This window comes from Cebidichthys violaceus, unplaced genomic scaffold (genome assembly GCF_023349555.1).
Source record: "Cebidichthys violaceus isolate CVI_PGR_0920_01 unplaced genomic scaffold, fCebVio1.0.p SCAF_1, whole genome shotgun sequence".
Taxonomy (NCBI): domain Eukaryota; kingdom Metazoa; phylum Chordata; class Actinopteri; order Perciformes; family Stichaeidae; genus Cebidichthys; species Cebidichthys violaceus.
Genome location: NW_027176262.1, coordinates 24,022,100 through 24,046,308, shown reverse-complemented (window position 1 = coordinate 24,046,308; position 24,209 = coordinate 24,022,100). Strand labels below are relative to the sequence as shown.

Below are 24,209 nucleotides of genomic sequence, written 5' to 3'. Positions count from 1 at the left end.
GAAGCTTCAATCTGAAAATCTATATTAAGCTGTGAAAACACAGTATGCCCACATGAGGACAGTTGAGGGTGGAGATGGCAGCTCTCTTTATTGGTCTGATCCTGTCGCTGGGTTTGTGTGAGCTGAACTCAGCTCTTGCCTTGAATGGTTCTGGGGATGGTGTGAAACAAAGGGCTGGGCTTACAGAGGAGAGGACTGGTGTTGGGGTCAGCACTGAGGCTTCATCGGTAAAATGCAAGCTCCAGGGTACCACTCGTCTACCTGCATTCTCAATGGATGGTGACTACGTTATTGGTGGTGTTTTGTCCATACACCACTATGCGAACACAGTGAAGCATAACTACACCACCAAGCCTGATCCAATAAGATGCTCAGGGAGGTTAGTAAGAGGGAGATGTGGGGGCTAGGAGGATGTTACTCTGTGGGGATGGAAATGTTTTTGATTTGTACTTTTGTATGTGTTTTACTGAAAACTTTAAGAAATATTTCACATAAAGTGACAAATCAATATTTGTCTTTAAAATTTTAGATATATATTTACTACAGTAGTAGTGTGACTATTTAGAGATGACCATGTTTGTGTTTTTGAACTGATGTTAACTTTATCAACTATTTTATACATATTAAACAGTATCAACCCAAATTAAGAGTTTAGGTTTAGGTTAACTTAACTTTTGGACTACTATCTTACGCTATTTTTGTTTACTGTTTATTTTGATGTTCAATCAATTCTGTGATGTAATTGTGGATGATAGATGCTGTGCAGCCATCTCTCCTTGTCCATAACTTTGAATTGCAATTCTCCTAAAATATGTATTTCTATTGAATTAGTACATTTTCCTCATCATATGTAAGCCATATTTTAAACAGTGATACAAGTGTATGTGTGCAGCATTGACTCCCGTGAACTGCGCTTTTCACGCGCAATGATCTTCGCCATCGAGGAGATTAACAACAGCACGGAGCTGCTGCCGGGCATCAAACTTGGTTATCAGATCTATGACTCGTGCGCCGCTGTGCCTGTGGCGGTGCATGTGGCATTCCAGCTATCAAGCGGCCTGGACCCAGTGTTTTACAAAGATGACAATTGCTCACAATCTGGTACGGTGATGGCCATTGTTGGTGAGTCTGGGTCCACGCCATCCATCAGCATGTCGCGCATCATCGGGCCCTTTAACATTCCTCAAGTATTTATTTTTTATTTCTGCAAACTATGTGTTAAATAGACCAGTGCTATTTTTTGCCCTTCCTGTTAAACAATTACACTGTTGTATTCCTATAGGTGAGCCACTTTGCCACTTGTGCATGCCTGTCCGATAAGCAGCAGTACCCGAGTTTCTTCAGAACAATCCCCAGTGATCAGTTCCAGGCTGACGCGTTGGCCAAACTGGTAAAACGCTTTGGTTGGACTTGGATAGGTGCCATCCAATCGGATTCGGATTATGGAAACAATGGCATGGCGTCTTTCCTTGACGCAGCGCACAAAGAGGGGATCTGTGTGGAATACTCCGAATCTTTCTATCGGACCCACCCACGTAACAGGATCCAGAGAGTAGCTGACATTATCCGCAGGTTTCTACGTTCACTGATTATGTGCTTTTGTTCCCTGTGCTCATACTGACCTTCTGCACACAAATCCATAACAATGTTCATTAAAATATGAAATGGAAGAACATTTTCTTATCCTCGTGTTAAATTGGAAATTATTTTTTTTGTTAATTTCTGTCATATGAAGGGCCTAATACTGATGTTGTTATAGAAATGGAGCAATACTGAACATTAACACACTACAAACTAAGTATATCATATGTGTTTGTGTTAATTATCCTGATAAATCATTTTAAAAGTTATATTATTATACTGGTATAATACAAAGCAGTATAATTTCTCTCCAGGTCGACAGCTGTGGTTGTTGTGGCATTTACATCCTCCGGAGACTTGAGGATTCTGCTGGAGGAGCTGTCACTCAAGCCCTCTCCACCTCGCCAGTGGATAGGCAGTGAGTCCTGGGTAACTGACCCAGACATGTTGAGGTTCAGCTTCTGTGCTGGAACAATTGGATTTGGCATTGAGCAATCTGTCATCCCTGGTCTGAGAGACTTCCTGCTGGATCTCTCTCCCTCTGAAGTGGCTGCCTCTCCAGTGCTTACTGAGTTCTGGGAGGATGAATTCAACTGCAGGCTGGGACAAAGTGAGAAAGTTTGGCTGATCTTTAACATAACTGACTCACAGATGGGTCTTTGTCTGACTTGTGTTTTTTAATTCAGTCAGTTTATTCAATGAAACTAAATAAGAACATTATACATACAACACCTTCCTGTCTTTGTGTGCTTTTAGGATCAGTCACAGAAAAAAATGCGTGCGATGGAACTGAAGACATAAAGACGATCCAGAGCCCGTACATTGACACATCTCAGCTCCGAATCACTAACATGGTGTACAAGGCTGTTTATGCAATAGCACATGCCATTCATAATGCAATGTGTCAGGATACACACTCTCTAACTCAATGTGACAAATTCACCAGCATAGAGTCCAAACAGGTGAGTCAAAACAAATACGTCAACACCACTATGTCCTTTTTTGCCATAGTGTACCTTTTTTAAATTATATATTAATTTTATCTTACATGGTTTCAAATCTCTTCCTCATTGTCTTCCGTTACTTCATCCTCACAGGTTCTCACTCAGCTGAAAAATGTGAATTTTTCCCAAAATGGTTATGATGTGTCATTTGATGCCAACGGGGATCCTGTGGCCACATATGAGCTGGTTAATTGGCAAACAACTGAGACTGGCTACATTGAGTTGGTGACAGTAGGGCACTACGATGCATCACTGCCGGTGGGCCAGGAATTCCAAATCAACAGGAACCTCACCTGGGTGGAGGGTGGCACACAAGTAAGGCATTTAAAATCAATGTTTACATTTTAACTTAAAGGCCCAGTGTGTAAGATTTAGTGGCATCTAGTAATGTGTTGCAGATTGCAATCAACTAAATACATCTCTGCTCACCCCTCCCTTTCCAAGTGTGATGGAGATATATGGTGGCCTTCAGGTGGATGAGTTATTTTTAGGATTGTAGTACAACTATGAGCTACTATTATCAATACTCTTCTTTTCTACATGACTAAATAATTACTCTTAAAAAGTAGAATTTTAAAAACAAATTAATTCATAACAGGATTAGAATGTATATTTAAAATATATCCAAATATTGTTTATAGTGCAACAACAGTTATGTTTACGAAAACAAAGTCCCTCTATAAAAATGCATTAATACTCAAAACAAATGTAAAATGTTGTTAAAAACACTTCTGAGTGAAGTTTATAAAGAACAAAAAACACAATCATTCCTCGTTTCTTCTGTCCTCATTTGTGTAAACAGTGGCGTTGGATGAGACTGCTGATAGAGCCGATTTAATTAAGTTTTCACTTTTGTTTACACATACTGCAGCGTGATAATACACATCCCTACATTCAGATAACGTAAAACGCCAATGTGCCGAAGTGAGACACTGAACCCCTAACTGCTTCCCGGGTGCTTCTCAGCAGCCCACTGCTCCCAATAAGCTAGGGATGGGTTAAATGCAGAAGTTACATTTCATGTATATGACGACTCTAATAAATTTCGTTAACAAGAGCAGTCTCAGTACTGTGGTGCTGTTGAAAGCCTGACAGGAAGACATCACAACATTTATTTACATCCAAGAAGTTGTTCAGCTGTTGAAAAACTGCTTTTTCAATTATTTTACTTAAAAATGGGAGGTTTGATATTGGCCTATAATTTGTCATTGTTGCGAAGTCTAAATTAGCCTTCTTTAGGCCCTAGACCTAGTTTTAGGCCTCTGCTCGAAAATTGCATACCCATACTAAAGAGAGTGTATTTCGTCTAACTACAAGGTGTATTTTAATAGTTTTGGTGTGTTAATAAAGGTAACACTTGTGAAATTTGTTCAGATTTGTAAATATCAGTATATATGTTACTAGTTAAGAGTAAATTAAGATGGCACACAGCACAAATTGAAAATTTTAATTTTTGACTATAAAAAGTCTAATTTGTAATACATATTTTTTTGATATGTTGTAGCTGAAAGCTTTAAATCTCTCCCATATCATAGCACAATATGTTGAGAGTTTCTCTGCAAAATTGTTCTTTGATAAAGTGAAGCATTCAATAGTTAGAGACGTTTCAGTACAGAGAGGTCAGGCGAGGTCAGCCAAAATGTAATTTTGTTCAAGCTGTTCCATTGTAATTTTATATACTATATAATTATATATATTCACTTCTTTTATCACTAATATTGTTCAATCTATCCAAATACAGCAGTTTGGCATCATTTTGAGAGACTGTTTATGTCTGTCATCCATGGGATTTTCTCTCTGACTTCCAGTCTATGTCTCCTAGCACAGCCTATGGTTGGTCGATTTCAGTCAATGAACCCTCCTTCAAAGCGTCTGAGTCCATAAAATTTAACAGACCCCTCGTGCTTTTGATTGACAGAATCGTTAGCCAGTCAGAATTAAAAACGTAGCGCTCCGCCTGAAGTATTCGAACCGATTGGCAGAAAATCAAATCCTTTCCCCCAGGTCCCCTAGTTAGACAGACCCTTGTTTCTACACGGGAACATTTCAGAGACGTGCACCGGATACACGTAGAAATATGTTTGAAGGAATTAAGCGGAGATTTACCGGAGAACGACGAAAAAGTAAGGAGCTTTTTATGATTTTGATGGATATTGCGGTTTGTGCTTCTGGTGGTTGTTTGCTCACATCTTTATAATGGTTTCATGGAGAGAAATTCTGAAGGTATCTCTGGAATATGTGTTGAATTATCTTGCTTTTTGCTATCTCGGTTGTCCGTGCTAACCGTTAGCTTTGTGATGGTGTCTCGGAGAGGAGTGCGTAGCTCGCCGAGTCATTGCTAAAGATACGTGATATTGTGATAAATCTTCTAGTTGCTTATATTAGTTGTGTAGAATTGTGTTTGGAGTTTGCAAAAATGGCTTGATTGTTTGTATTGCCCAGAATTTTCATTTTTTTTTGTATATAACATGTACACATTCATAAATTGTACACATGCATAAATGGACTTTTTTCGACGGTATATGCTACTAATCTGAGCCTGAGTGCCCCCGAATTTGGGGGCTTCGGGCTTAAACAGTTTTTAGGGCTTGTGGAAAGACACCTAAGAGAGGGGATGTGTTTACAATTTGTAAAAGATCAGTGGTCATGCAGTTTGAAATATTTTTGAAAAAGTGTGTTGGTAGAATATCCAATGCAGCATCATTACAGCAAATTAACCCCTCTAAATGTTACTCACTGTTCCTTTAAGTGATCTTAAATGTTATATTGTTTATACATTCAAATATTTTTTCGGTCACTGCAATTGTTCCACTTGTACATAATTGCTGTAAAGAAATCTATTACTAATACAATTCCAATGTAATACATAATGTAAGCATATTTTTAGTATGACATTTTACCAGGAAAAAGCAAAAATGCTCCCTTACTGAGCCACGACAGAGGGATAGTAATACAAAGAGGGAATTTATGCTAAAAAGACTTCAAAAGAAAACAAGAGTTACGATATTGTAACCGTAATTCTATAAGCGCAGGTGAAGCCCTCTACTGGACTCCATGTGTAATAGTCTTCCTCAATCACAAGCATGCATTCGCCCACTGAACATTTGCATTAACGTAGCTGGCTAATCAGGATATGTATACCCAAAATATGTGCAGACCCAACAGTATATAAGGCAACACAATATCCTGCAGTCTCTTCAGCCAGAGGGCTTTGACCAAGGGTTAAAATATTGTAACCTTTCTTCTAACTCACAAAGTCACGCCCTGTTGCCACATAACATTGACCCAGGCACAACTGACTGGCTGGCGAAAAGCTACCTGCCACAGTCCACCTACTTCTTTATTACGTGGGCTACCACATCAAAGAAGTAGGGGGCCTCAGCCAACCCAGGTAGTACATTATTGAACTGGTTGGAGCCATGGCATAACCCTGCAGGGGTCAAAAGGCAATCAGTTCAAACACACTTAGCCGACGTCAATGCAAGCAGGAAAGCTGTCTTGAATGATAATGCCTTCTGAGAGCGGCGCTCCAGAGGCTTAAAAGGATCCTACACCAAAGCACACATCACCAGGCATTGTCTCCTGACCCCCTGCAAGAACCGCTACACAAGAGGATAGTCAAAGAGCAGTCTGCTGCATACAACTAAATAGTGGCATGAGACAGCTCACTATGCACTAAACACTGCTAAAAGGAGAGAATATAACCAAATGCACAAGACAGGGGATCTACCAACCTTCCCTCGCACCAAGGTTGGAACCCCGACCATTTTACTCTTTAACAGGCAGCGGTGGATCCTGCTCTCGCAGCCTGGATGGTCTGCACAGCCTATCCTACTCAGAAGCCAAAACTGGAGAGGATGGTCCAGAGTGGGCAGCGCATTCATTGCACCTGAGACAGAGCCTCCCCAAACGGGGCGCCATCTACAGACAGAGTCATTTCTGCATACAACGGTTCTATGCGATGACCTGCGGCTACCAGAATGACCGACAACTGCTTCAGACTCACCCTCTACAACAGTGGAGGTGTGAGATGGAGCGGCGGAGAGCTGTGAAGGAGCTTTCTTGACCATGGCTGTGGCGTGGTAGATTTTCTTGCTGTGCCACGGAGAACCATAGCAGCCAATCAGTGTTGCGTTGTTTGGCTAAAACAAAATCAATTTCCACTTCCCCACCCTGAGTATGTGAAGAGCACTAAGAAACAACAGGGACTCTGGGGCCCCCAACCACTGTTTCTCCACCAACCTCAGCAGCAGTTTGAACCCCTCCCTGCCTGTTTGTGTAGGCCACCATGGTGCTGTTTTCGGTCCTCACCAACACGTACCTTCCCCGTATCAGGGGTCTAAAGTGTTCTCCATTGGGGCCCAATGGAGGACGAACAAATCAACGTCCTCGATCTACAAGCAGAATTCTTGGTCAACCAACACTTTAGGCCCCTGATACGGGGGAAGGTACATGACACATCACTTACCACTCTGCCAGGCAAGTCCCCCGCATCCAGTTAGTGAGGGGGGAATGATAACCAATCCTCGCTTCTACCCCCCACAGCAGTTGCAGACTGCCTGCAGCAGGGCCATCTGTCAGTGGTCCAACAGAGAACCTACAGCATGCATGTGTTGAGCATAGCCCACAGATACTACTGTGATTGGGGGCTGCTCCATTTCCAGTCGATAATGAACCTCAACTTCGTTAGTTTGTGAAATCAACTGGACGGTGTAGATCTCGAACTCCGAGTTGCTCGCATCGCATTGGAGCATCACATTGAATTGTCAGAAATAATCCCTCCGCTTCTGGCCTTTAATATTGGGTCGACAGGCCGGGCAAGCTGGTGGCTGCTGAACACTGCTCTTTGCATGGTCCCCTCTGAGGCATTTGAACCAGACGTTGTGAAGAACCGCCCGGGCAAAAAAGACCGAGACATGACTGGCACTGACGATGTTCTTGAAGCGGCGACTCCATCCATGGAGATAGGCAGTCAGTGGTCAATTCAGTGAAAAGAAAAGGATAACTCAGTGGGGGGATGTGCTAGCTTCTATACTGTGAGGGCCAGACATATTCTGGTTAGCATGTCCTGATTGGCCGGCTATGCTTATGCAAATTTGTAAATCAGTAGTGAAAGAGAGTATTACCCATAGAGTCCAGTGGAGGGTGGAGCCTGTGTGAGTTAGAACAAAAACATTAAGCAACTGTGTGAGTTAGAAACTCTATATTTGTCCAACTCAAAGTCACTTTAGATTCAGATAGATTTAAGAATGCATTTTTTACACAAAAACTGTATTTTGTCGCTGACCAGTTATATTTAGGAGGGTTTACGGTTTGGTTACAGTGATCAATAAAGCTTTCACTCAACATATTGGCATGTGAGAATTGTTTTTAGATGAACTTGAAAAATGCTAACCTATCCTCTAATGCCCAGAGCTTTGTGGCATACCTAAATATGTATGACTTTGTTTCTATGTATTCATGTGCCAGGTACCTGTGTCAGTGTGCACTGACAGCTGTCCTCCAGGAACCCGTAAAGTGCTGCAGAAAGGAAAACCCATCTGCTGTTTTGATTGTATACCGTGTCCTGAGGGAGAGATTAGCAATGCTACAGGTATTGTTTTTCCTACCGCAGATTAGACAGATGCTGGCACATTTTGGCAGCCGCATTTTCCATATCTGCCCCCTCGCTCCAGAAATCACTCCGCAAACAGCCAAAACTGCAACAAATGTTCATTTTCAAATCTCAAATCAAAACTTTTTCAGAACTACAATTAATGTGATTAATGTTTTGTGTTGTATATTTATAGTGTGTTTTATATTGTCATTTTAACTTCTGTAAAATGTCTTTTTACATTTTTTAAATTTCTTTGAGTAATACAAAAAGGGCTCTATAAATAAGATATATTACCATTATTGTTGTCATTTTATTGTTATTATTATCCACCTTACAACATCATATACTACGATTGCTAAAAGTCCTGTTTTTTATTTTTTCAGATTCCCCTGATTGTTTCACTTGCTCCAAGGAATTTTGGCCTAATGCAAAGAGAGACACTTGTCTCCCCAAGCCTGTAGAGTTTCTTTCCTTCAATGAGGCCCTAGGAATCATCCTGGCTGCATTCTCAGTTGGTGGTGCCTGTCTTACCATTATAACAGCGGCTGTGTTCCATCTTCACAGGACTTCCCCGATTGTCAGGGCCAACAACTCTGAGCTGAGCTTCCTGCTGCTCTTCTCTCTGACTCTCTGTTTCTTATGTTCATTAACTTTCATTGGAGAACCCTCTGAGTGGTCCTGCATGCTGCGCCACACAGCTTTTGGGATCACCTTCGTCCTCTGTATGTCTTGTGTTCTTGGAAAAACAATAGTAGTGTTAATGGCATTCAAAGCCACTCTCCCAGGTCGTAATGTCATGAAATGGTTTGGTCCTCCACAGCAAAGAATGACTGTGGTGTCTTTCACATTCATTCAAGTTGTAATATGTACTCTTTGGTTGGTTCTTAGTCCTCCTTTTCCAATGAAAAACCTAACCACATACAAGGAGAGAATCATCCTGGAGTGTGCATTAGGCTCAGCTATTGGGTTCTGGGCTGTGCTCGGGTACATCGGCCTGCTGGCTGTCTTTTGCTTTGTGTTAGCTGTCCTAGCCCGGAAACTACCTGACAATTTTAACGAAGCCAAGTTGATAACCTTCAGCATGCTGATATTCTGTGCAGTCTGGGTCACCTTTATCCCAGCATATGTCAGCTCTCCTGGCAAATTTACTGTGGCTGTGGAGATATTTGCCATTCTGGCCTCCAGTTTTGGACTCATATTATGTATATTTGCGCCAAAGTGTTTCATCATATTGTTTAAGCCAGAGAAAAACACCAAGAAACATTTAATGAACAAAAATGTATCCTAAAACATCTCAGGTTTCAAAATAGTTAAGATGACAACATACAGTATAAGGCTAATGACGTGGACATTCAACAGTCTTCACCTTGTTGATTTAGCAAGTAATTTCACAATAAATATTTGTATTTGATAAATATCTCTTTAATATGTTATCTTTAATGGGCTGAACATATAAAATAAAGTGAATAAACAAAGTCAAAATTCACAACATATGTGGTACTGAGTTCTTTCTCAACATCTTTAGAAAATTATTGCTATTTTAATAATGCCCGTATCCACATTATTTAAGACCATATGAATGCATCAGCGCTACATTAAACTGATTGAATTTGGTGGTTCCTCGAACCATGATTGCTTTCTTTGTGTTCTTCTCTAGTCTCAGCAGAACGATGTAACATTTGGATCCAAACAGAGACACCAAGAGGCCAAAGCTTGAGGCCAGGATGGCAAATGTCTTCACTGCATCTGCATATTTGCCTGGGGAGTTAATATAAGCAGAGACAATAGTCACCAACATAGCAAAGAAGATCAGCATGCTGAAGGCGATGAACTTGGCCTCGCTGAAGTTGAACAGAAGTTTCCTTGGCAGAAATGTCTGTTTGCATGTCCACAGCGTGGGACTGCCGATAAACAGCAGTGAACACAGGAAACGCAGCAAACGGACCTATTTTTTAGGCCTCTGCTCGAAATTTGCATACCCATACTAAAAAGAGTATATCTCTGCAACCACAATGTCTATAAAGGGAACACTTGTAAGATTTTTTCAGATGTGTAAATATCAGTATTTATGTTACTGTTTAAAAGTAAATGAAGATGGGACACAGCACAAATTGAAAAGTGTCAGGTTCGCTTAAAAAAAAAAAGCACTTACAGGATTATTATTTCTTTGGAATGATGTAGCTGCAGGTCTAGACCTGTCCCAAATCATAGCACAATATGTGAACAGTCTCTCTGCAAAGCTTGACTTTGATAAAGTGAAGCACAACAAAATTAGAAAGGTTTTACTACAGAGAGTTCAGACGAGGTCTCCAAAATGGTCATTTTGGCACCATCTGTGCCATTTGAATTTTCTCATGTACCAAACTATATATTTCACTTGTATATCACTAATGGTGTTCAATACATCGAAATAAAGCAGTTTGGGATTTATTTTGAAAGCCAGAATCCTCTCTGAGTCCTCTCTGTGTCTCTCTGCGTATTGGAGTTTTTCTCGATGTCAGCCCCATGTGTACACAGGGCTCTATCTCAGCAACCCATTGGTCGATTTCTGTGACTGACACCTCATTTGAAGCGTTAGAGCCAATAAAATTTAGCTATAATGACCAAAATGAGATTGACCGCACTGTTAGCCAATCAGAATCAGCAGGGCGCCGTCCTGTGAGACATGCTGCTTGTGACGTAAGGCGATTCACAGACTTCCTGCTTGGTCCCACAGCCACCTAGAAATGCCCGGAATGATTTTACTGTAACACAGGATGCAGCTCTAACATATCTCAGCGTGGATTTACCGGCAAAATAAACATATCGATGAAAAACAGCAAAGTTAAGAAATATTTTACAACTATCGTTTGATGAAGTGATTTCTGTTGTTGGTGTTCTTTGGCTCATATCTCGCTGATGCTTTGTTGTAGCTGGATTTGATGTATTTATATAAACCACTAACAAATATTGTGTCACCTGTGAGAACTGAGTTGAAATATGCAAACATAGTTGGTACTTTGTTATTAATACATTGTCTACCCAGAAATTGTATTTTAATATTTTGAAACACTTTTAAGTTGTACTGTAAAAAACAGTTCTTTCATATTTTTATCAAACTAAAATACTCTGGGTATAGAGTAGAATAAGGAGCACTCTGTTTTGCTGTCTGCGATGTGTGTGTGAAACTCTTTGGCTCAGTGGTGAAGGAAAGCTCAGGGAAGACAGATAAGTAGTGGACCTTAAACAGCCCACCCAAAACCACATCGCCAGCCTTGTGCATCCCATTGAGATAAAACTGTCTGTGTAATTTAAAAGATAAGGAAAGGGAGGAGAAAACGGGCAGAAAGACAGATGAAGACCACAAAATCAAGACACAGGTGTGTGCCAACAAATGGCCACATAACTGCCTGTCTCCTTTCATCTGTTATCTAATCCTTTTGCACAGTCACTTAATAGGCCACTCTCTCTGCCACACCCTCTTTTTGCAGATTGGCATGAACACAAACACACACCCTCACAATGTCACACTTGTCCTCCAGGCCAAATTTCCACCAAAACTGTGGCAGCCAAGGGGTGGGGAAATGTTTGTGGACCGATTCAAACCAACCGAGCAAGAGAATGAGCTAGAGCTGCTGGTCACAGCTTCCACTTATTCTCCTCTCTCCTGCAGCATTGCAATTTATTGTGGTTGGTTGATCTGGCGATGACTCATTTGACCAATGAAATGAAGCAAGCATCACAGTTTTTATATAGTCTACTTTATCAGCCTTTCAGAGAATATGTTGGAGAACTATTACCTTCGGTACACACACAGTCTTCATTTGGTCTGTATGGACATTGCATTATACCATTGTTATGGCTTCTCCCTGGCTGATTCTGTGGGCCTTATTTAGCCTTCTATTTCCAGTGTTCTCTGATGTGAAGGAAAGGGAAGAACCAAGTTTAGAGAGAAGTGTGGTGGGGAATGAGGAGGGAGTGAGTGGGGTTGGTTCCAGCTTATCTCACTGTTTGAAACTGGCAGACAGTGAGCCTCTGGCCCTACAGTCGGGAGGGGATGTTGTGATTGGAGGGCTTTTCCCTCTGCATTATGTGGCTCCTAAGCAAGAGCAAAGCTTCCGCAGCAAACCTCAGCTCACACCTTGCAGAGGGTAAGTGTGAGCATACTGTTGATATAATCCCACGTTAAATTTTTTTTTTACATTTTTCCTAATTGTTTTCATATTTACAGAGAAAGGTGACTGAAATAATTTCCTCTTGCTGTAATTAGATCTCTATTACTACACTGATACATATTTTGCTGTGATACTGTGTTTTCTGTCTCAGGATGAATTACATAGACTGCATTTAACTGTATTTAATTATCTGCAGCTTTGACTACAGAGCCTTTCGATGGATAATGACCATGGTGTTTGCAGTGGAGGAAATAAACCGTAATTCGAGCCTGTTGCCAGGTGTTGAACTGGGCTATAGGATTATGGACAGCTGTGACCATGTCCACACCAGCCTGAAAGCTCTTTTGTCTTTAGTCAGTCAATCCAAAGTGATGAATGAGGTGAAACAAATGGAAGAAACTGAAAAAAGATTAGGTATGTCAAAGGAGAGGAGTACGAGATCGGAGGGGGTAAAAACAGAAGAAAATAAAAGAAAGGAAAGGAGGCTGAGCACAGTGAATAAGAGAGGCTCTGAAATTCTTGATGCGATGCCTCACAGTCTTGAAAATTATGGAAATGAAACAGGGGAGACAATAGATAGGAGTACACAATCTCAAACTGTACCCTCATGTCTGGCTGACTCTCCTGTGCCGGCTGTGATCGGCCTTGCATCCTCCTCCCCTACAAGAGCTGTAGCTCACATCCTTGGACCTTTCAACCTCCCGCTGGTAAAAAAAAAAGGAATGAAAAGGCAGAAACATGCACAGCACTTCATTTTCACATAGTCCTTTCCACCATGTTTTTTGGTGATAAATCACAAAAGAATTTTTAATAGGTTTAGATTTTTGCTTCTGTCTATCTCACTACAGTTAACTTTATCTCCATATAGGTGAGCTATTTTGCCACTTGTACCTGTCTCACTGACAAGTATATGTACCCGTCATTCTTGCGGACTGTGCCGAATGATCTCTTTCAAGTTAGAGGTCTTGTCCAGCTGGTCACCTTCTTCGGCTGGCTCTGGGTGGGCACAATAGGAACCACGGTGAGATAAGCATTTTCTTGAGTAACTCCACCATTAAATAAACATAACATGATTTACAAAAGTTCTATATATTTCAGGATGACTACAGTCAATATGGTATCCAAGAATTTTCCAACCAGTTTAGACAACAAGGTGGGTGTGTGGCATTTCATCTGACCATCCCGAAATCACCCACAGCGGCTGAGATACAAGAAATGGCAGACAGGCTACAGAGTTCAACCGCAGTGGTAGTGGTGGTGTTTGCCACGGAGGGACAGCTGCTCGACCTGATCTCAGAGGTAAGCACTCTGTATCAGGTGTTCTCAACCTTTTGTTATTCGTTTTGTGTCGCCGACTTCTGTCTTGTGTTAAAAAAAATTCAGAGGCTGATACTGACTACACCAGTTTTTAATTAAAAACCTGAATGCCTCGTTTTGTGGTATTGACTGGTATCATTCTTTTATGTGTAAGGCAACATCAGACTTGACTTAAACATTGCATTCCTAACTTCCAAAAAAACCAACTCTCAAAAACGATTCACTTTTTGTCACTACATCCAAAGGAAATGGCTCTTTATCTCAGTCAATAAATATGCATGCACACAAAATTATATATTATGCAGCACTGGAAGTAATATGATAATTAGGATTATCAAAAGATTGTTGGTGCTCATGCTCATCTGTTTGCTTTCTTATCTGATTTCTTTAAGTATGCCTTATTTTCCAGCTGGCTAAGAGAAATGTGACTGGAATCCAGTGGATAGCTAGTGAAGCCTGGGTGACCGCTAGCCTGCTGACCTCACTCCACTTCCACCCTCTCCTAGAGGGCACGCTGGGCTTCTCCTTCCCTGGAGTCAGGATCCCCGGCTTAAAAGAGTTCCTGTTGAATGTCCGCCCTTCTCCCAAACCTGGGATGGCATTTGTCAACATGTTCTGGGAAGAGCTGTTTAGCTGCAAGCTAGAGTTTAGAAGAAACCAATCCAAAGAAAATGAAGCAGATACCGTGGATAACTTGATGGGATTGGATGCTATTGGTTACAAAACAGACTCTCAAAACCATCCTGGGTCCTTGGTCAGGCCTGTTGTAGGAAAACCAAGCACATTCGAGGGAGCAGCTGATGAAAACTATAATGGTGCTACCAAAAAGCCTGTATGCACTGGTTCAGAGGATCTGAGTTACATTGACAGCAGCTTTACTGATGTATCTCAGGTCAGAATATCCTATAATGTTTATAAAGCTGTATACGCCATCGCCCATGCTCTTCACGCTTTATTAAACTGTGATTCTGCAGAACATTATGGAATGTGTGAGAATCACAAATCCTTCACTTCTAGGCAGGCAAGTTGAACCACTACAAAATAATCAAATGAATTATTTATTTGAACTATATGTAATTATTTCAGATTTTTACTGAGTTGTTCTGTTCTCTGTTCTTGATTTCCTTTTTTATTTCTCTTTTCAAATAGTTGCTGCATCATTTGAAGACAGTGAATTTCACCAACCAGTTTGAGGAGAAGGTTTTTTTTGACTCCAACGGAGAGCCAGTCCCTCTCTATGACATCATTAACTGGCAGAAGGACAGCAAGGGTGAAATTAGGTGGGATATTATACTTCAATACACAGGAATATAATTTTGTTTAAGAAATTGTGATTGAGAAGCTTTATATTTAGTTTATTGTCAGGCTGGTCTCACCCAGCATTCATAACAAAACGACAAAAATAATGCGCCGCAATTTGTAGATATCCCACAAAACGTCTCGTAGGATATCATACGAATCATTGTATGAGGAGACGTTGTAGCTTTTTAAGCATTCAGATGAGTCGGGATAAAAAATTGTCAATTTGTTTGGCCCGATTTTTTAATAATTTGATGCTGTGTTTAGATTTATAAAAGTGGGACGTTATGATGGTTCCGCTCCATTGAAAGAACAGTTGGAAATAGAGCAGAGCACCATTGTGTGGACAAGAGGACAGTCTCAGGTGGGTCATATGTCCTCTAAAAACATTTAAGTTTCTTTACAGAATAAGACATTTCATATATTACCTGATGATTAAAATTGTTTTCTTTAGTAAAAAACGATTTGTTCCACCAAGGATCTAATCTGCTGCAAAGCAAATCTTGGTGTGTAATTTAACAGCTTTATTTCCTCAGGTGCCTGCATCTCGGTGTAGTTCTCCATGCTCCCCTGGCAGCAGACAGGCCAGACGTCCAAGAGAGCCCCACTGCTGCTTCGATTGTTTGCCCTGTGCAGATGGAGAGATCAGCAACCAGACTGGTGGCCCATTCATGTTTTTCGTATTTATAAAATTTCTAACTTCTGTCAGAAGCAAGAGGCCATTAAACTCAATACAAACTTGCACAACTACTGAGTCGTCAAGGCATGCTAAATGAATGCAAACTGCTATGTAGAGTTTGCGTGTGTGTGTGTGTTTGTTTACACGGTGTGTCTCCACTGTATGTGTCTCTAAAAGGTTCCACTGAGTGCACAAAATGTGCTGAATACTACTGGTCAGACAAAGACAAGGTGAAATGCGTTGCTGGGGTCGAAGAATTCCTGTCTTTCCACGACATCATGGGCATCATCCTGGTCACGCTCACACTGCTGGGCATTGTCCTGACAACCATCGTCACTGCTGTCTTTCAACGTTTCCGTTCCACACCGATCGTCAAGGCCAACAACTCAGAAATAAGCTTCCTGCTTCTTTTGTCGCTCAAGCTGTGCTTCTTGTGTTCCCTGGTGTTCATTGGCCAGCCATCTGTGTGGAAATGTAGGCTCCGCCATGCAGCATTTGGGATTAGCTTTGTCCTCTGTCTTTCCTGCCTCCTCGTTAAGACCATAGTTGTTCTCTTGGCCTTTCGTGCTAATGTACCTGGTTCAAGGGCCCTGAAGCAATTTGGTCCCTCTCAACAGCGGACTTTGATCCTCTGCACTACAGCTCCTCAGGTGGGAGTGCTTTAGAACCACCACTAATTTGACTTCAAGTTGTGACCATTCAAGTGTGTTTTTAAAGAATAGCTTATCTTTCCATTTTGCTCCCAGATTTGTCTCTGTGCTGGTTATCTATTGGGTGCACCTCCCTTTCCATTCAAGAACTCAAACTACCAAGCCTCAACTGGAAAAGTAAGAATGACAGTGTATTTTTTGATACTACCATGAATGCCATGAATCATTTAAAATGTGTTATATACACCCTGGTGCAAATTGTACTATTCATGTTGATTGAGCTATATTTATGTATTTTTGGACATACTTAGATTGTTGTGGAGTGTAAGGAGCCATGGCCTACTGGATTTTATCTGGTCCTGGGCTACATTGGTCTACTGGCCTTCGTCTGCCTCATCCTGGCGTTCCTTGGACGCAAGCTACCCGATACCTTCAATGAGGCAAAGCTTATCATCTTCAGCATGCTGATCTTCTGGGCCGTGTGGATCTCTTTCATCCCAGCTTATGTCAGCTCTCCTGGGAAGTTCACTGTGGCTGTGGAAGTATTTGCTATATTAGCCTCCAGTTTTGGACTGTTGCTATGTATTTTTGTGCCAAAATGTTATATAATATTACTGCAGCCTCAGAGAAACATTAAGAAAGGAATGACTCACATGAACTAAACATAATTAATTTTAAGTGGCCACTAAGCAAGAAATTATGAAAATACATTTGAATGTGAAACAAAATAAAATGACACACTAAACTGACATGTGTCTAGGTTTTGATTTTAACACCATTCCCCAAGGAGTGACCTGACCGAAAGTTTGCTTCATTACTGTGAATTATTACAGTGTGTGTATACACTTTTTCCTGTCACTGTGGAGTGGCTCTTTGGCAACAACCCTAATAAATATGCCTTGCTTAGCCTTGCCTTTAACTCAACTGGTTAAGTAGTCCATGCCCCATATTCACAGCACCCTCCCAGAAAAGCTGCAAACATTCCTGGTTTGTGTTTATTATCAAATGACTTACATACTATTACTGGGTATATATGAAAAACAAAAAATTGGGTGCTTCGAAGCCTAATTCGTAAGGTGTTGTAAGGTGGATAGTTTGATTCTGGGGCTTTTCCAATAGAGTGAAAAACCTAGTCTATCTAATTTACTGATCCACTGCATTGGAGGGGGGTAATTTAGGTAATTTCAGAATATTGTAATAATGATTTTGTAACTATGCACCATTTCCTCTAAAATCCCATCTGAAATTAGACAAATTGTCTCATGAATGTGATTTGAAGTTAGCTCATGCATGCAATTTTGAAGGGCTTTAACTTTGAAATGCTACATCAGAATGTCCTGATTCTCTCTGACAGACACCTTGAGGTGGTCTGCTAATAACCTGATGTGAAATGATTTTGTAACTATGCACAATTTCCTCTAAAATCCCATCTGAAATTAGACAAATTGTCTCATGAATGTGATTTGAAGTTAGCTCATGCATGCAATTTTGAAGGGCTTTAACTTTGAAATGCTACATCAGAATGTCCTGATTCTCTCTGACAGACACCTTGAGGTGGTCTGCTATCAACCTGAGGTGAAATTATTTTGTAACTATGCACCATTTCCTCTAAAATCTAATCTGAAATTAGAAAAATTGTCTCATGAATGTGATTTGACGTTAGCTCATGCATGCAATTTTGAAGGGCTTTAACTTTGAAATGCTACATCAGAATGTCCTGATTCTCTCTGATTGACACCTTGAGAAAGTCTGCTATCAACATTGAGAAAGAGGATGCTCTTACACAATGGTCGTTGATTAACTCTTGTCCAAGTCTTTTTTGTGAATTGTATGTACAATATAATCTGCACTAAATATTCCATGTATGTTTTCTGTTCTTTTAAACTTATCATTGTAAACACTGAATGTCTTCTTAATTATCTCTATACCCTTATACCTTTTTCCTGTGTTTTAGCTCATATTACAGTTAATCCTAACAAATGGGTTGTTTGTGTGGTTACATCACATAAATAATGCCAACACATGAATATTATTAAAGTAGCACTGAGTTTATAAAAGAGAAAGTAACACACATTTATATTATTATTTTATACTTTATTTATTCACTTTCTTCTATTTTTTCAAAACTTGATGAAACAATATTTGTGAAATAGGAAAAAAATAATTTTTAAAGGATTTTCACAAAACAACATTACAATTATGAAAACCATTTAATGTACAAAAACTTAAAATGTAAATATTTAAACAAGGTGAAAACTGAACTTCACACTGAACGTTGCTATTGGAGCATAATCTAGTGTTGTGTCTTTATTGTATCCTTACCTAAAACACAGGCTGATTGTATACATGCAGTTCTGACATTGATCACAGATTGGAGTACTAATGTATGAAGTGCACATAGGTAAGGTGCAGGTGATGAGAATCAGGTGTGTAGAACAGTTCTTTGACTGTGTCAACGTGTTTTAGTGAGAGCTTAACTGGCATGCTTAGATTCTCAATTTGATGAATTGAAACAGAGAATGAATTTGGACAATGCTGCTCTTCACATTATGCCAGTGAGCATATATATGAAACTGTACCAACTGTACATTGGTTTATTTCTAGCCAAGAATACACATGTGAGACAAATTCTCCCTGTTTGCCCTCTGTGGTTTATGTATTTTTTATTAAAAGTCCCTACAACTGCCATCTTTGTTTTTTCAAAGAGTCTGATTTTTTTAGAGTTGACTTTTGTTCATTAAATGTTTCTTGGTGTTTTTCTCTGGCTTAAACAATATGATGAAACACTTTGGAGCAAATATACACAATATGAGTCCAAAACTGGAGGCCAGAATGGCAAATATCTCCACAGCCACAGTAAATTTACCAGGAGAGCTGACATATGCTGGGATAAAGGTGACCCAGACTGCACAGAATATCAGCATGCTGAAGGTTATCAGCTTGGCTTCATTAAAATTGTCAGGTAGTTTCCGGGCTAGGACAGCTAACACAAAGCAAAAGACAGCCAGCAGGCCGATGTACCCGAGCACAGCCCAGAACCCAATGGCTGAGCCTAAAGCACACTCCAGGATGATTCTCTCCTTGTATGTTGTTAGGTTTTTCATTGGAAAAGGAGGACTAAGAACCAACCAAAGAGTACATATTACAACTTGAATGAATGTGAAAGACACCACAGTCATTCTTTGCTGTGGAGGACCAAACCATTTCATGACATTACGACCTGGGAGAGTGGCTTTGAATGCCATTAACACTACTATTGTTTTTCCAAGAACACAAGACATACAGAGGACAAAGGTGATTCCAAAAGCTGTGTGGCGCAGCATGCAGGACCACTCAGAGGGTGCTCCAATGAAAGTTAATGAACATAAGAAACAGAGAGTGAGAGAGTAGAGCAGCAGGAAGCTCAGCTCAGAGTTGTTGGCCCTGACAATCGGGGAAGTCCTGTGAAGATGGAACACAGCCGCTGTTATAATGGTAAGACAGGCACCACCAACTGAGAATGCAGCCAGGATGATTCCTAGGGCCTCATTGAAGGAAAGAAACTCTACAGGCTTGGGGAGACAAGTGTCTTTTTTTACATTAGGCCAAAATTCCTTGGAGCAATGGAAACAATCAGGGGAATCTGAAAAAGATGAAACAAAAATGTCTTTTAGCTGTCGTACTCGATATTTGATGCTGTCCAGTAGATATGCAGTAGGAAAAACAATACCTGTAGCATTGCTAATCTCTCCCTCAGGACACGGTATACAATCATAACAGCAGATGGGTTTTCCTTTCTGCAGCACTTTACGGGTTCCTGGAGGACAGCTATCAGAGCACACTGACACAGGCACCTGGCACATAGACACAAACAAATTCACACATGTTCAGGTGTGCTTCAAAGCGCCGATGATTAAAGGATAGGTTCAGATCTGTCTAAAAACAATACTTGCATGTCAATATGTGTATTGTGTACATGGGTTCTGTCAATGCAGCTGCTGGTGGAAAAAATCCACAGTTGTGTAAAAAATGTGTTCTAAAGTTCAACTACAGCCAAAATGAGGCTTCAGCAGTCTGGCTTGGACAAAGCAAGTGGTTATCTTCCAAAGTTTGTGTTTTTGGACAAAATCACATTTTGTATTATTATTCCTCTGCCGCAACTCAGCAAGGGAACTCTTTTGTTGAAACTATTACGTGTGATGTGAGACTGAAAATGCTGTAACTTTAGAACAGATCTCTTCACAGCCAGTATGGACTGGAGGAACAGGGACCAAGATCACCTTATTTTAAATTGGAATATGTTACAATATTCATTTTGGGCTCCCTACTTGTGTGCCACCCTCCACCCAGGTGAGGTTCCTGTTGATTTGGAATTCCTGGCCCACCGGCAGTGATGCATCATAGTGCCCTACTGTCACCAACTCAATGCTACCACTCTCACTTTTTTGCCAGTTAATCAGCTCGTATGTGGCCACAGGATCCCCGTTGGCATCAAATGACACATCATAACCATTTTGGGAAAACTTAACTTTCTTCAACTGAGTGAGAACCTGTGAGGATGAAGTAATGGAAGATGGTGAGGGCGAGAAATAAAACAATGTATACTAAAAGGAATATTTCATGTAGGAAACAGTACAGTATAGAAAAAAAGGACATTGGGGTTGTTCATGTAATTGTTTTGACTCACCTGTTTGGAGTCTATGCTGGTGAATTTGTCACATTGAGTTATAGAGTGTGTTTCCTGACACATTGCATTATGAATGGCATGTGCTATTGCATAAACAGCCTTGTACACCATGTTACTGATTCGGAGCTGAGATGTGTCAGTGTACGGGCTCTGGATCGTCTTTATGTCTTCAGTTCCATCGCACGCACTTTTTTCTGTGGCTGATCCTAAAAACACACAAAGACAGGAAGGTGTTGTATGTATAATGTTCTTGCTTAGTTTTATTGAATCAACTGACTGAATTAAAAAACACAAGTCAGACAAAGACCCATCTGTGAGTCAGTTATGTTAAAGATCAGCCAAACTTTCTCACTTTGTCCCAGCCTGCAGTTGAATTCATCCTCCCAGAACTCAGTAAGCAGTGGAGAGGCAGCCACTTCAGAGGGAGAGAGATCCAGCAGGAAGTGTCTCAGACCAGGGATGACAGATTGCTCAATGCCAAATCCAATTGTTCCAGCACAGAAGCTGAACCTCAGCATGTTTGGGTCAGTTACCCAGGACTCACTGCCAATCCACTGGCGAGGTGGAGAGGGCTTGAGTGACAGCTCCTCCAGCAGAATACTCAATTCAATAGGGGATGTAAATGCCACAACAACCACAGCTGTCGACCTGGAGAGAAATTACACTGCATTGTATTATACCAATATAAAAAAATAACTTTTAAAATGATATATCAGGATAATTAACACAAACACATATGAGATACTTTAGTTTTTATTGTGTTAATGTTCAGTATTGCTCCACTTCTATAACAACATCAGTATTAGGCCCTTCATTGTTGATGTGGATTTGTGTGCAGAAGGTCAGTATGAGCACAGGGAACAAAAGCACATAATCAGTGAATGTAGAAACCTGCGGATAATGTCAGCTACTCTCTGGATCCTGCTACGTGGGTGGGTCCGATAGAAAGATTCGGAGTATTCCACACAGATCCCCTCTTTGTGCGCTGCGTCCAGGAAAGACGCCATGCCATTGTTTCCATAATCCGAATCCGATCGGATGGCACCTATCCAAGTCCAACCAAAGTGTTTTACCAGTTTGGCCAGCGCGCCAGCCTGGAACTGGTCACTGGGGATTGTTCTGAAGAAAGTCGGGTACTGCTGCTTATCGGACAGGCATGCACAAGTGGCAAAGTAACTCACCTAAATGAATACAACAGTTTAATTATTTAACAGGACGGCCAAAATACAGAATTAGTATTTGTAACACATAGTTTGCAGAAATGAAAAATATATACTTGAGGAATGTTAAAGGGCCCGATGATGCGCGACATGCTGATGGATGGCGTGGACTCAGACTCACCAACAATGGCAATCACCGTACCAGATTGGGAGCAATTGTCACCTTTGTAAAACACTGGGTCCAGGCCGCTTGATAGCTGGAATGTCACATGCACTGCCACAAGCACAGCGGCGCACGAGTCATAGATCTGATAACCGAGTTTGATGCCGGGCAGCAGCTCCGTGCTGTTGTTAATCTCCTCTATGGCGAAGATCATTGTGCGTGAAAAGCGCAGTTCACGGGAGTTAATGCTGTACACGGATAAACACACACACATACACACACACACACATACACACACACACTGTTTAAATATGGCCTACATATGGGGACAATACACAATTTTAACAGAAACACGTGAGAACTGAAGACAAAAAACACGGATTAGGATATCTGTCCCAAATGCACAATATGCACGGATTAGCCATACTTAAATTGTAGTGTTTATAAAATTTTCAGTCAACAAATACAAAAAATATACTCCAAATCTCTACTACTTCGTGAATATAATACATACTTTGTTATTGCAAAATACTAATGCATTACAATTCAAATAAAAGGTTATAAACATTTCCATCCACAGAGTAACATCCTCTTAGCCCCCACATCTCCCTCTTACTAACCTCCCTGAGCATCTTATTGGATCAGGCATGGTGGTGTAGTTATGTTTCACTGTGTTTGTGTTGTAGCGTATGGAGAAAACACCACCAATAACGTAGTCACCATCCATTGAGAATGCAGGCAGACGAGTGGTACCCTGGAGCTTGCATTTAACCGATGAAGCCTCAGTGCTGACCCCAACACCAGTCCTCTCCTCTGTAAGCCCAGCCCTTTGTTTCACACCATCCCCAGAACCATTCAAGGCAAGAGCTGAGTTCAGCTCACACAAACCCAGCGACAGGATCATACCAATAAAGAGAGCTGACATCTCCACCCCTCAACTGTCCTCATGTGGGCATACTGTGTTTTCACAGCTTAATATAGATTTTCAGATTGAAGCTTTCCTCCGACAGTACGTCAGCTTACTGTACGTCAGAGAGAGGATGCTCTTACACAATGGTCTTTGATTAACTCTTGTCCAAGTCTTTTTGTGTGAAATGTGTGTACAATATAATCTGCACTAAGTGTCCCTGTATCTTTTCTGTTCTTTTAAAGTTATCATTGTAAACACTGAATGTCTTCTTAATTATCTCTATACCATTACACCTTTTTCCTGTGTTTTAGCTCATATTACAGTTAATCCTAACAAATGTGTTGTTTGTGTGGTTAAATCACATAAATAATGCCAAAAAATTTAGTTTCACAAACTTAGTTCAGGAACAAGGACCACGCCCAGAACACGGCTCATTTCCTTTGCACAACATATTTAAGCACAATGAACCCGTTCACTTCCTCTTCGACTCTGCTTTCACACGACGTACGACAGACGAGCAAACGCTCTCTGATTTCAGCTTCAACACGAAGTACGACAGACAACAACCAAACTTCAACTCTGCTTCGATATGACGTACGAAAGACAAGCAAAGTCTTAAAACCGCTTACCTTTGCTCAAAGGCTCTTTCTCAACCCTTCAGGACAACCAGCCTTGTCTCGAAGTCCCATAGTTCCCTCTTTCTCGCACCACACTTCGTTGCCGGCAACCTCAGCTGCGTGTAGCCATTCACGTTCCCCGCGGCTCTCGATAACCATTCTCCATCAACTCCGAAGTCATCCGCCCCCGCCTTCCAACAGCCCGGGGGGAGATCCCAGTTTCGGCATCCGACCCCTCAAACTTAATCCCCCCATCCTTTCTCCTACACCCCCACGCCGCTATCCTGACAGCCGGAGATCCAGGCGCTTGAACGACCCGCGAAACCATCGCGAGTGGACAGTTCTCTCAAACAAAGAACGCAATCATCTAACACAACACGCCTTTGCATCAGTCTGCTTAAAAAAGTACAACT

The 24,209-nt window shown here is 41.1% G+C and overlaps 2 protein-coding genes and 1 pseudogene across 2 annotated transcripts; 2 read left to right on the top strand and 1 right to left on the bottom strand.

The window, feature by feature from the left end:
- Positions 1 to 926: 926 nt before the first annotated feature.
- On the top strand, positions 927 to 9,469 carry LOC137886885 (extracellular calcium-sensing receptor-like). Its single transcript, XM_068729597.1, has 7 exons — positions 927 to 1,187; positions 1,283 to 1,572; positions 1,896 to 2,191; positions 2,338 to 2,543; positions 2,679 to 2,900; positions 8,055 to 8,178; positions 8,565 to 9,469. The coding sequence occupies exons 1-7, from the start codon at positions 927 to 929 to the stop codon at positions 9,467 to 9,469; spliced, it is 2,304 nt and encodes a 767-aa protein (XP_068585698.1).
- Positions 9,470 to 12,289: 2,820 nt separating this feature from the next.
- Positions 12,290 to 17,008, top strand: olfcu1 (olfactory receptor C family, u1). The gene is made up of 13 exons (XM_068729477.1): positions 12,290 to 12,311; positions 12,532 to 12,715; positions 12,905 to 13,042; positions 13,204 to 13,356; positions 13,434 to 13,634; positions 14,161 to 14,337; positions 14,482 to 14,673; positions 14,802 to 14,932; positions 15,219 to 15,315; positions 15,488 to 15,611; positions 15,808 to 16,280; positions 16,377 to 16,457; positions 16,592 to 17,008. The coding sequence occupies exons 2-13, from the start codon at positions 12,560 to 12,562 to the stop codon at positions 16,940 to 16,942; spliced, it is 2,274 nt and encodes a 757-aa protein (XP_068585578.1). The 5' UTR covers positions 12,290 to 12,311; positions 12,532 to 12,559; the 3' UTR covers positions 16,943 to 17,008.
- A 1,971-nt stretch (positions 17,009 to 18,979) lies between these two features.
- Positions 18,980 to 22,483, bottom strand: LOC137887266 (extracellular calcium-sensing receptor-like; annotated as a pseudogene).
- Positions 22,484 to 24,209: the final 1,726 nt, after the last annotated feature.

Excerpts from the sequence above, each read along its gene's own strand:
- LOC137886885 (XM_068729597.1), top strand. The coding sequence starts at position 927 with ATGATCTTCGCCATCGAGGAGATTAACAACAGCACGGAGCTGCTGCCG. Across the intron at positions 2,192-2,337 it reads CAACTGCAGGCTGGGACAAA|GATCAGTCACAGAAAAAAAT; the intron begins GTGAGAAAGTTT and ends GTGTGCTTTTAG. Across the intron at positions 8,179-8,564 it reads AGAGATTAGCAATGCTACAG|ATTCCCCTGATTGTTTCACT; the intron begins GTATTGTTTTTC and ends TTATTTTTTCAG.
- olfcu1 (XM_068729477.1), top strand. The coding sequence starts at position 12,560 with ATGACCATGGTGTTTGCAGTGGAGGAAATAAACCGTAATTCGAGCCTG. Across the intron at positions 14,933-15,218 it reads GACAGCAAGGGTGAAATTAG|ATTTATAAAAGTGGGACGTT; the intron begins GTGGGATATTAT and ends TGCTGTGTTTAG. Across the intron at positions 16,458-16,591 it reads ACCAAGCCTCAACTGGAAAA|ATTGTTGTGGAGTGTAAGGA; the intron begins GTAAGAATGACA and ends GGACATACTTAG.